The following is a 13,030-nucleotide window of genomic DNA, read 5'->3' on the forward strand; positions in this document are numbered from 1 at the left end:
TTGGTTTTATATTTTTTTGGATCAAATCCATTTTAATAGAATTTATATACTATTCATCTATTAGTAAACACTACCGTATATTATTTTTTAAGCTATCTTATTTTTTGAACTTTTATTCAAATCTTTGGTCGCAAGAAGAATTGCATGATAAATAAAAACATTTAATCAAAGTCAATTTTATTTTTCATATTCAAATGGACTGAGTGTTAACATTTAACATTTTTTGCTAATTGTCGTCAAAAATTAGGCGTAAAGCAAAAATTGATATTTCATATGGTTTTATGATAGATAAGCATTATATTCCCACTCATTATATTCGTAAATTTTGAGGTTTATCCTTCGCTTTTAAGATCATTGAATTTGATTTTTATATAAAATAGTTATATATTAGAAAATAATATGAGTTTATGTGATATTATTTTTCAGAAGATTTTGTGTTCTTCTTCAAAATTTTATTTTTTTATTCAAAAGAATCTTTACAAAATATACATTTACTTTAATTAATATTTAAAAACGTGCTCTATCAAAAGTTCCAAAAATTCAATATTTTAGCTTTTCTGAGGTGTCACTTTTGATGAATTTCTGTTTACAACAGTAAATTTTAATAAAAACATTATAATGCATCTATTTTTTTTCTAAAATTTTGACAATTTTTTCACAAAATTTATTTCCGGATCCTGGGAAGTCATCTTCCCAGGATCGACCTGTGATGAAGAATACAATAACGAGAAATCCGAGTTTTCAAGAGATACGAACTTAAAGTACTTCATTTCAAGTTGTTTTTTTCAAGGGTTAAGTCCAAATGGCGCAATTCGAATTAATACTACAAGTGATTATACTAAAGCATATGCTAAAGCGAATAAGTTCGATTCATGTTCCTCTGAATCTCAAGATGGAGGTTCTCTCTACTTTAACGACAAAGGCGAATTTGTTCAAGCAAAAAATTCATACATCAACTCAACAGCCAGGGGTGGCCTGGCATTTATAGCATGTGTTTCATTGCAACCTAATTACAAAAATCATGCTAATGAAACTACAGTTTACAACTGCGGAAGTTCAGAACAAGACTGCAGATGTTTAACTACCATGGTGTATGGTTTTTGTATCATGAATAAATGCAACATTACACAAAATAGAGTTGCAAAAGATGTTGGAGGTTATTTAGTTGGAGATATTACCTCTGATTCATACATCACTTGTGTCAATGTTGTTGAAAACAATCAATCATCAGGTAATTTTAATATCCACACAACTCGTTATGATTATTCATCAATATTTAAAGTTACTTCATGTAATTATTTAAGAAATAAAAGTCCAAATGAAGGTTATCTGATTACTTCTTATTCTAATGTTTTCATGAATTATTGTTGTATTCGTCAAAATGAAATTAAATACATTTTTAAGGCATCTCCAACAATAACATTTGAAAACTCAACTACAGATAGCATGAACTCAACATTTACACCACCAACATTTAAGAACACAGATATTCCATTTGAAATTTCGTGTCCATTATTAAACTCCATTCCAACCAAATTTAAATTTAAAATCAACCAAAAAGAAAATGATGAAGAAAATAATAATTTCATTAAGATCTATTTTAAAATAATCTTGAAATTAAAATATTTAATTTCTCTTCCATCTTCAATTTTATAAACTATAGAATTCTACGGTAATTACTACATCTGACATTTTTGGTTTACATATCTGCACTCATTTAGACATTTGAATATTCTCCCATTTTCATTGAGAATAGGACATGTAAAACCTCTGAAATTTAATGTTTTCAATTTTCTGTCTAAATTATCTCATATTTCGATTTACGAGTAATTTGGGGCTTAAAAAGTATATAAAATTGAAATTATCTTGATAATGATTATTTTTTCGTTAATGCCGATCAACATTTAAATCAAAAAAAAAATAAATAATCGTAGTTTTTTCAAAAAGAAAAGAGATAATATCATGTTGGTGTAAGTAAAAAATATCCATTTATAAAAAAAATACAAACATAATTTTAATAAAATCTAAATAAAATGATCTTCTTTGATTTCCAATGGGATAAGTTCTAGTGTGCATTTCTTCAGGATTGTTATCACAACTCTGTTAAAAACAGAGAAGTGAATTGAAGAAATTTCACTTGCGCAGCGAATGAAATAGTTGTCTATATCAAGAAGGAAAGCGTCGAAACAATAGAGATCTCCTCTCTTGTTAGCAAATATCACGTAGTCAATTCCTTTCTCACTACTAAAAGATTCCCAGCAAAAGATATCAACAGAAATCTGTTTCTTTTTAATGAAAAATCCATTGACATTGTGCAGATAAACAAAATGATTTGTTCCTTCAACAGCATATGTAACAATGTAGCCCATCGAAGGAGTAATCGTAATAAGCAATGGCCTGACTTCTCCTAAATAAACAGAGTTGATTTTTCTGCCCTCAAAAAGTGAACAAATAATCAACCGACCACTTTTCGTTCCTGCAACGAAATTCTTGAATGAAACTGAAGAACAAAGACATGTCACGTCTTCTCCGTAGAAAGGAATAGTTGTTCTTGTATTGTTCTTGTGATTATACACTTCAACATTTGTGTTAATTGAAGCGACAACGAATTCTCCGCTAAAACAAATTTTGTTTTTCGAAACATTTTGGAAAATTTTTGTTTTCGATAAAAACAAACAATCATCTGACAAAATAAACATCTTTTCTTCTGATTTGAACAGAGAAGCAGCTGTTGTATTAGCCAATATTGTCTTCTTATTGGTAACAACATTCTTTTCTTTGAGATCTAATGTAAATCTCTCAATATTGTTGTTAATTCGAGCAAAAACTAAAATTTGACCTTCATCTTCAATGATTTGGGAACAGAACAATTCTCCTTCTCCTATAACTTCGATGTAATTATCTCTGACTGGTTTGAACTTCGTAAGTTTTTTGACTGGATGATTTTCAAAAAACAGTTGAGGGGGAACTTGGCCGACGTGGTTCAAGTTTGCTTTGATTTGTTTGATGGTGAAACTATCTGTGATGTTTGTGTCCCAAATTTCACCATATATTTCTTGGATGTAAGTATTATGATTTAATTCAGCGTTTTTTCCACGAGAATTAACTCCCCAAATCAAATCAATCCATTTGTTTATGTTCTCTGATACGTAATCAGATTCCAATGCCTTCCTCATCTTATAAATAAACTCATTCGGATCATTATGGCTCCAAGGAGGTAATAAAACATCATTAACATTGTTTCCATTCGCTTGTCCCAAATCAAAATGGTTCATATTCGTCAGAAATTCACTTGAAAAGTAAAATTCTGGTATTAATTCTCTATAATCGTTCAACAAAGTTGTTATAAGTTTATAAGCTTCGTACAATGAGTTGAACAATCTTGCTGCATGGTCAAACCTTCCTCCCTGCAAATCTACATGAAGTTTCGTGAATGGCTCAAGTCGAATCAGCCACAAAAAGACACTTAATGGGCAAACAGCGTAAGAAGAGTACATGTAAGCGGGTTGTCCAAAGGATTTCATGTCTTCTACTTTCTGGAGGATCTCTTGTAGTCTTTGTTCGGTTAATGCGCCAACAGTTTTCGATAAATCTCTAAAAACATTTTTGTCATGTAAATCTAATTTTTCTGACACGTAATCAGAAAGAATCCATGGGAAAACAGGGTAAATAGAAGGATCATTAAACGATCTAGAACTTAAGGAATTAAGCTGCATCAAATAATCGAAATTAGACATCTTGTTTTCAACCCATTTTTTGGTGAAAAGTGACAAATCATGATTGACATTTTTTGACATTTGTTTTGTAATGAAATTAACAACATAACTAGGATCTGTAAAGATATCAATAAAGTATGGTTTTCCATCATTCAAGATTAGCTCAAATGCAGTCTGTTTTTGTATAACTAACCTTAAACATACGTTATTAATTTCAGAATAAAAAATTTCTTTTGTTTGACCATTTTTCTCTTTTGTCAATGTCAATGAATGTTTATAGAGAACTAAGACAGCCTTGACATTTTCTGTGACCTTTCGGATTTGGCAATCAGAGACGAATATTTGGCTTTGAGACTGATTTATTTCATTGTCCAAAGAATTGTCGAAATCATCAACAACTTTCTTGAAAATGTCTAAATCTTTTTCTTTGTTTTGTGCTCTGTAGTTCAAAAGCATTTGTTCGGCAGATTTAAATGATCCTGTGTCTCTCGCGAATGATGCAAACAAATGGTCATCAAAGTGTTTGTTTCTCTTCAATTTCATAGGACACAAATTTTGACAAATGTGAGGTGATCTCATCCATTTAATTTCTTCAGAACTATTTGAGCAAATGAACCAAGGAGAACCGATAGTTGTTAAGTTCTGCCAAAGTTTGTGCCATGACCTTTCACATTTAGAAATATTACTATCATTTTTCATGTTTTTCCTCAAATAAATTTGGAAATCAACCAAATTACTGTTGATTATTTCTCTGCATTTCTTAAACGAATTCATCGAACACTGTTTTATCTTAGAATGGCATTCATTGACATTAATAACAGTTATATTAGAATATTCATTCAATACGTTTTGTATTGATTTGTTGAAATCTTCAAACAAGCTGGAATTTTGTTTGACATTAGAAAGGAAACTTTTGTATTTCAACAATCGATGAGAAAACATATTCAAGTAGATTAAATTACTCTCTGATTCGAACATGAATGATTTAAACCATTCAATTGATTCATTAAAATTAGTAGTAATCAAAAAAGCTGCAGTAATAATTCCTAAATTATAAAATGTCTTAATGTTATATTTCTTAATTAAACCAAGAAATAACAAAGCAACTTCTGAATCTTTCCATTCATTTCCAATAGACGTTTGAAGGCCAAAACAAATAAAATTATCAAATGTCAGATTTGAATCAACGGTTTTGTCAAATTCTGGCATATATCCACCTAATGCTGCCCATGTAGAATTAACAGGATTATACTCAACGTTGTTCGTTTTCTCAAAAAGTGACAACTTTTTAAAAGGTGACGCTTCAAAATCTGATTTCAATATTTGATTGTAAAAATTAAATTTCTTGAAAAATAAATAATAAACAATCAAATTCATTGTCGAAATAATATCTTCAATATTTGAAAAATCAGATAATAAAATGTAATTAGAAACTACAATAAGAAACCGCTTTTTGTAAACCTCTGAATTTATGTCATTTGCTTGACAAACAATTTCTATTGTTTCATAAATTTTTCTCCATTCAGAACTCGAGCAAAAACAAAGAAAAGAGAAAATTGCGGCTGTTTCGTGTAAATCTTGGCATTTAACTGCAGTTATTATAGCATTTAGACACCAATTATATGATGTAATAAATTGAGAAGAAGGTGTCACTTTTTGGAAGTATTGAATTTGATTTGATTTTTGTACAAAATAAGAAAACAAAGGGAACAATTCGGGAAACTCTTTTGTCATCAACTCAACAATATCTGACAGCATAATTTCTGATATTTTCGTTTCACATGATGAGAAATGTCTTATTAACAAATTTACATGGTCATTTAATGTCAAATTTTCATCTGGAATTTTTTTGTAAAATTTACAAATAATTGTAATTAAAAAGTAATAATTCGAATCTGTGAAAGAGTTGATACAATGGTAGATATTGTTAAATGTGAACCAGATGTCCTTTGGATTGAGTTTTTCCAAATTATTCTGCGAATTTTGCAAAATTTTCATAAAAAGATTCGAAATTTCGACTTTTTGCGAATCAACAAAAATTCCGAAACAAGAAACTAATAAATTAAAATCTTTCTGAGTGAAAACAATCTGTGACATATTAAAGCAAAGCTGCAATATCTTGGATCTTATTGTTTTGGCATTCGTTGTAAACAAAAGTGACAAATAATCGCTAAATGTTGTAAACTTCTCAAAATAAATTGTATTTTGTAAAAATGATTTTGACAGAATGTGATCTAATATCAAATTTTGGACTTCTTCAGATTTAAACAAGTCAAAATTGGTTAAAAACAAAACAAAGATCTGTTTTTTTGCTTCTTCGTCTTCTAAAACTAAAAACAAGTTATAAAACATCAAATATAAATCAAAATTAAGATTTTTCGGATCAGAATTCATCAGCAAATATTTGATAACAAAGAAACCATTCGATTTAGCAAATTTGTTTTGACTTTCCTTGTTAACTAAAAACATAATCCTAAATAATTCAAAAACAGTTTCTAATAAATTGGCGGTTTTGTCACCTTTTGTATTTTTGACATCCAAAAACGCAAATAAAGGAAGAAGAACTTCAACATCATAAAAAGTGAAGAAAACATCTGAAAAATTCTGTTGATTTTGCGGTTTTGACACAGTGATAGAATAATAAGAATCAAAATTATTTTTTGGACCCATTCCGAACAATTTTGGACAAGGAAATTCTTGGTTTTGGGAGATATGAATGTTTCCCATTCTGATTTTAGATTTCGAAGTTCCTCCAATTGTTAGTTCTTTTCCGTTTACAATTTCACTTTTAATATCAAATTTTTGCACCAAAATATTGTTGTCAAATTGTATATTGACAAAGTTTTTTTCGACGAAAATTGCTAAAAATGACCATTTTTCTGTTTCCAAATCGATTTGAATCTGTTCATTATTTATTGTGAAACCATTTTTAGAAATCAAAATTTGCAAACTGTTTTTATCATCTTGTGTTATTTTGATTAGTTTGGACAAGTCATTTGTATCTGATAAATAAATCCATGAACTGAAAAGAAGTCCGTTTTTGGAGTCAAATTTTTTGTCTTTTTCTTGGAGAGGAATTGAATTTACATCGGAAAGAGAAAGAGATTCAAGTGGCGACATTAGCTCGTCTTGGAATATTTTGAGTAGTTTCTTAATGAAAACTAAATGAAACTCACTCAAAATGAACTGATTCTTGTATATTTTCGGTGAAATTAAATCAATAATTGACTGAACAACTTTTGGACTCGAAATAAATGAAACAATTTTCAACAGAATATGGAACAACTTCTCTATCTTTTCCAATCTCTTTCCTTCATCTAATGAAATAGTTTTAATATCATTAATTAAATCATCTTTAGCTTCACTATTGTTGTTTTCTGCTTGATTTTCTTCTCTAATTCTAGATGTTTGAACATTTTCAGATTCATTATTTCCATCATTTTTCTCATTATTAATATGATTTTCTTCATTATTCTTTTGTTTATCTTCATTTATATTTTTAGTTTCATCATTTTTAATTTCTTGATTTTCTTCCTTTTTCTCATTATTAATCATATTTTCTTCTTTACTCTTTTGTTCAATTTCATTTTTATCTTTGTCTCCATTATTTTTATCTTCTTCTTGATTCTTTTGTATTTCATTATTTTTATCTTTAGTTAAATCAATTATATATTTGCTGTTGTTGTAGTTTTCATCACGAAGTTTCTTTATGTCATTCAAAATAAGTAAATCAAAGTCACTTTCTCTCATTTTTTCCAAATTTTGAATCTGAAAATCACATAAATTTTCAACAAAATTCAAAACATCAATCAGATCTGATTCTTTGTATAAAGTATAAATAATGTTAAGTGCGTAAACATGAGAAATAGGAACTCTCGACAGAATTATATCAGTTCTAAATCCATACAACAAAGAAATCAAAGAAAACAAAATATCTTTGTCGTGATTTTTGATTTTGAACAAAGGAATTTCGAGATTTCGAATTGTCTTATAATCAGCATTGATCCTTATAAAGAAATCAATTGTTTTGTGTATAAATTCAACTGTGTCTTCTTCTGGATTCCAAATTTTCAACAAATTTATGATTTCTGTCACTAAATTCGAAAATATTTCAACTTCTCTTTCATTATTAATGTATTCAAGCAGGTCATTCATCATATTGAACTTTCCTTTGCTGGATACCTTTAAATTAGTAACAATTATCGAGTTGATGTGTGAAATAATTATGTCACTTTTTGTAATATTTCCTTTCAACATTTTTAAGACTAATTTCCTTGTATTATCATAAGAAATGAACATGATTAAGAAGCTTACGATGATTGCATCATTTACAATGAGTTCCGCAAATTTTTGGGACTTAAATAATTCTCTTATTAATAATAACAAAGATTTTCTTGCTGTTTGTATCTGATGTAAGTTTTTATCGTCTGTTGATTGATTGAGAAGTTGTATTACGAATTCTCTGATCATTCTGATGAATTTTATTTGATCATCTTCTTTTGGAACAGAATCAATCACGTTGAAGCTTAAAAGATAGCAGATTTCGCAAAATATCTCTGGATAAATGATCCATTTGCGGCAAATATCTGTCAAACATACAGATGGATTCTGAAATAAAGTATTAAATGTTAAATAGCGTAATGATAGTAACTTCTGCTGTTTCTCTTTTGTACTCTGCTTAAGTGTAGCGTAAGTTGGTGAAAATATGTTATCAAAGAAGATTGGAATTTGATTTAAGATGTTAAAGTTAAAGAAAACTAAAGTTAAATCGAATAAATACTGATCTGAGATTAAGCATATCTTTTTACCTAATGATGTTAAAAAATCTTCTACATTTGTATCTTTCTGTTGAAATTTTAGAACAAAATCTTCGCAAATTGTCTTAATTTGATCTGAATATAAGACTCTTGTATCTATGGAAGGAAAGTCCCATGATTCTGCATCATCATTGTTGTCAATTAAAGAATCTGAAATTTCATAAGATGATTGTTTTGAAGATGTAACATTTAAGATGGTAAAAGAAGTATCTTTGTCGAAATCTAAGACTATTGATGAAGACGTAACTGCATTTATCAATTCATCAACATTCATTCGAATAAAACCACTAATTTTTGAAATGAAAAATATTCTTAATAAAGAGGATTTAAATCAATTCCTTAATAGTTTATTATGAAATTACAAATTTACTTGAGTCATATTTTTCAAATTAGGGTTATTACTAGCATTATCCAAGTGTATGGTTAAGCCTATATATGTTGTGTATCTTTAGTTAATCGTTGATCGATATTGATAATATTAGCAAAACCTCAATCACACAGACTAATAAAGGAATATTCTTAGAAAGTATTATTGCTAATAATGATGAGTAATGCAATTTCACAAAACAAAAATGCAAAAAAAGAATAAATGAAAACGAAATGACTATAAATGTTTAAAATGCTTAATTAATGAAGTAGCGCATACATAAATTTGATGATATTGACAATACGATCATTTAAATCATGCATATATTATATTTTCAAGCAAATCTATTTAGCAATAGATGATTTTAAACGAGGATATATAAATCTGATACATTTTCTATGTAATTTGTTTGTTGTTCATATGGATAATCTTATTATTGGTCCCTCAATCATAATGATCAAAATTGAATTTGATGAATTTAGAGGAATTTTATCGAAAAAATGAAATAAATTTAGAAGAATTGCCTTTGTAAGGTCAAGCATTTGACGTTTTTTATGTCTGTGATTGTCTATCTTCTATTTTTGTAGAGCGGTAAAAAAATTTTGTCAAAAATAAACCATTACATACGATTGTAAAGTTATCAATTTCCGATCACAACCCCTCAATCTGATCGTGATAGAAATTTTTTCATAAATAAACTCTATGAAAAATTTCGATTTCACTTCATTTATAAATAATGAGTGCACAACCAAACACATCTGTCCAGTCATTATACGATATTATCGGTGTTCCTCCAACAGCAACACAGGATGAGATCAAGCATGCTTACAGAAAGAAAGCTATGCAATTACATCCAGATAGAAACCAAGATGATCCAAATGCAACTGAGAAATTCCAACAGCTTTCAGAAGCCTACGAAATTCTTAAGGATCCAGCTAAACGTGAAAGATACGATAAATTCGGAAGTGGTGAAGAGGTTCCACAGACACCAGAAGATATTGAACTGTTTGAAGTCATGACACAGATTCTCGGCCTTGGAAGAAGTAGAGCCGCTCCAAAGGGAGACAAAGTTTCACCGTCAATCAGATTAATCCGTGTTCCACTTTCAAAGATTTACACAGGCGGCAAATTCACAACCAAAATCGAATACCACCAAGTTTGCCCATTCTGCCACGGATTTGGATCAACAGACGGAAAAGAATATCCAGTCTGCCCAGAATGCAATGGCGCTGGCTCCAAATCACCAGGTGGTTTACAATTCATGTTCCCATGTGAACATTGCAAGAATGTTGGTTACATGATCCCACCAGAAGTCAGATGTCATCATTGCCATGGCCACAAATTGATAAACAGCAAGAAAGAAATTACCATCGATATCGAACCAGGTATCCCTAATGAAGAGAAGATCATCTTAGAAAATATGGGTGATGAATATCCAGGAAAGATTTCTGCTGATCTTATTCTCATTATCTCTCAGAAGTGTCCGAAGAAGTTTGTCAGAGATGGAGATGACTTATACTACACACATACATGCTCAATCGTTGAACAAAAGTTCGGAACAGCCTTTACAATCGATACTCCAGATGGCAGAGAACTCCAGGTTTGTACAGAAGAAGGAAAACCAATTGATTTCTCAAAGTTGAAGTATATAAAGAACGAAGGTATGCCATGCCGTGGAAATACACAGTTCAAAGGAAACTTATATATCATTTTCCAGCGTGGCTTCCCTGGACCAATTCATGAAGGTCTCAGAACAGTCAGAAACATATTCAACAGGTTAGTAGGAGCAAAGCAGAAACTTGAAGATGCCCCTCAAGAAAAACAAGAAGAGTTCGAGAAATTGCTTAGGCAGCAGCAAGAAGAATTCGAAGAACTGTTAAGACAATATGAACAACAAGAAGCTGCTAAGAAGCAAAATTAATTTATAACGTATAAATTGTATCTTTGTTGTTTAATCATATAAGTAAATGATACTGATGTTTAAATTGCAATTTCACTTGTAAAAAAATTTTTGATAACTCTCAATGGATTAATCTGTTGCTTTTTTGGGGAAAATTGAGGGAAATTTTTGAGAATAAGTGTAAAATGGAAGGAGGAAATTAGCGGTTCTCATAATATATTGATATGATGAAGTTTAGCAATTTTATTTTTTGAAGATATTCAGAAAAAAATGTTTTCAAAAAATAAATAATTGTGAAGTACTTTTGACAATGTTAATAAAATATAATCTAATCTATGTTGAAGATTATAATAGTACAATATAAATATAGGTATTTTTGGAGCAAATTTAATTTTTAAAAAATCTTGATGCATTAATGAGGATGTGGTGTTGTGTATAAGAAATTCTAAAAATCTGATAAGAAGTCCAGTTTTTTGAAATAATCTAATCAGATTGGCAGGGGAAAGATACATTCTATAAAAATTAATGAGTATAATATAGAGTATTATTGATTAGATAAAAGATGGTATTATACTAGGTTTGAAAAAAGAATGTAAAAGCTTTGAGAGGATGTTAAACGATAAAATAATCCAAAATTTGAGAATAAAAAAATATAAAATATGTGGAAAATGACTGAGTAATGGAGAAAATATCTGTATATTAGATAGGGAAGCGGTTAGCAAAAAATCAATATTCAAAAAATAATCATTTGCTTCTCAAATTTTTTTCAACAGAATCATCATCATGAACTTTATAAAAAAGATTAATTATCTCAATAAATAATGCATGATTACAACTACCCCGTAATGTTGATAACCATTGAAATAAATGCACATTAAACAAACGTGATGGTATATTGCGCTTATTAATAATATTTAAAAAATGAATATGATGTGATTTTTTATTTATTGAAAGGCCGATATAAAAGCTCAAACCGTTCGACTAGCTTAAAATTTGAAAAAGTTTCACAAAAAATAATCAAGGATTTTGACATAAGCTTGGTTTTAATAATAAACTAAGATTTTAAAAGATAGATGTTTATTTTTTCTGAATGATTCAATTTTTAATTTTATTATATGCATCCTACTCGTCGTCTCTCTGCAGATCTTTTCCTTAAAGACCTTTTTGATGAAGCAATTAGTGAAACAGGTACATGGTCATCCACAACCATACATTATCTTATGACAAACCAAAATCGGTTTACTGAATCAGATTTGAGCTACATAGTTGACCAAGGATTCCAATTAGTAATTGACCCAGAATCATCAATGAGAACAAAATTCAAAATTGCACAGCTTTTTAGCCAACTTTATCACATGCATTTCCCTCAATTTAATAACAAATTTATCCAATACATAGATCCAATAAAGGACTATATTTGCATCCCACAGAGCTCCTACCTTTGGCAGCCCATGGCAAACCTTATGTCTTCAATAATTGTTAGTATGCCGCTTAATTCTTTGAATACACAGCGCTAAGTTTATTTCATTGTTTGTATTTATTATAGTATGCTTGTTTATATTTTTGTATTTTTAGTGTAAAATTATTGTTATTCATGTTAAGGGTCCACTGTAAAAATTGAAAGTCTCTCAAAATTGAGAGGCGATTTGCAAATAATCGTTATCGTCTTTTTTCGAAAATCCACTTTTCCTAGTGTTCTGATTAATATTTTGTGAATGTAACAATAAAGTATATGTTTTAGTAAGATGATAATACATTCTATCACTTCAAATCACATAAAAATTGCAAAATCAGCGAGTTTTATAAGAACATGATTTTTTCGAGAAAGGGACAGACTAGCCCATTGTCACTTTTTAATTTAGCAAATGAACGCTTATGGAGTGGAGTTTTTGGGTAAATCTGATTTGCTTATAAATGAAATAAAATTAAAAGAAACCATATTGGCATTATATTATGCAAAAATAAATAATCTTACTTAGTACTTTTAAAGTTAATTTCAGAAAAAATTTGACACAATGGTATCCGGCACATACAAGTGGTGTACAACCAAAATATAAGTTGGTTTAAACATATATTGCTATATCTCATGATCTTACTTAGTACTTTTAAAGTTAATTTCAGAAAAAATTTGACACAATGGTATCCGGCACATACAAGTGGTGTACAACCAAAATATAAGTTGGTTTAAACATATATTGCTATATCTCATGATCTTACTTAGTACTTTTAA

General features: G+C 29.2%; 4 protein-coding genes across 4 annotated transcripts, besides 4 other annotated features; 3 read left to right on the top strand and 1 right to left on the bottom strand.

The window, feature by feature from the left end:
- The first annotated feature begins 556 nt into the window (after positions 1-556).
- Positions 557-594: a mobile genetic element.
- Positions 557-594: a terminal%2Cinverted (terminal inverted repeat of Banshee-A3 transposon ID:TVAGG3_0199250).
- Positions 595-677: 83 nt separating this feature from the next.
- Positions 678-1,671, top strand: TVAGG3_0199260 (uncharacterized protein; the record flags this gene model as incomplete). Its single annotated transcript, XM_001319499.2, has 1 exon — positions 1,087-1,656. One exon carries the CDS (start codon positions 1,087-1,089, stop codon positions 1,654-1,656), a length of 570 nt encoding a protein of 189 aa, XP_001319534.1.
- A 353-nt stretch (positions 1,672-2,024) lies between these two features.
- On the bottom strand, positions 2,025-8,807 carry TVAGG3_0199270 (beige/BEACH-related family; the record flags this gene model as incomplete). Its single annotated transcript, XM_001319500.1, has 1 exon — positions 2,025-8,807. One exon carries the CDS (start codon positions 8,805-8,807, stop codon positions 2,025-2,027), a length of 6,783 nt encoding a protein of 2,260 aa, XP_001319535.1.
- Positions 8,808-9,610: 803 nt separating this feature from the next.
- Positions 9,611-11,003, top strand: TVAGG3_0199280 (heat shock protein binding; the record flags this gene model as incomplete). The annotated part of the gene is made up of 1 exon (XM_001319501.2): positions 9,637-10,821. One exon carries the CDS (start codon positions 9,637-9,639, stop codon positions 10,819-10,821), a length of 1,185 nt encoding a protein of 394 aa, XP_001319536.1.
- Positions 11,004-11,915: 912 nt separating this feature from the next.
- TVAGG3_0199290 (uncharacterized protein) lies at positions 11,916-12,317 on the top strand (the record flags this gene model as incomplete). The annotated part of the gene is made up of 1 exon (XM_001319502.1): positions 11,916-12,317. The coding sequence occupies one exon, from the start codon at positions 11,916-11,918 to the stop codon at positions 12,315-12,317; it is 402 nt and encodes a 133-aa protein (XP_001319537.1).
- Positions 12,318-12,621: 304 nt separating this feature from the next.
- Positions 12,622-12,659: a terminal%2Cinverted (terminal inverted repeat of MuDR-5_TvMULE4 transposon ID:TVAGG3_0199300).
- Positions 12,622-13,030: part of a mobile genetic element that runs on past the window's edge.

The sequence above is a fragment of the Trichomonas vaginalis genome, chromosome IV (genome assembly GCF_026262505.1).
Source record: "Trichomonas vaginalis G3 chromosome IV, whole genome shotgun sequence".
Classification (NCBI taxonomy): domain Eukaryota; phylum Parabasalia; order Trichomonadida; family Trichomonadidae; genus Trichomonas; species Trichomonas vaginalis.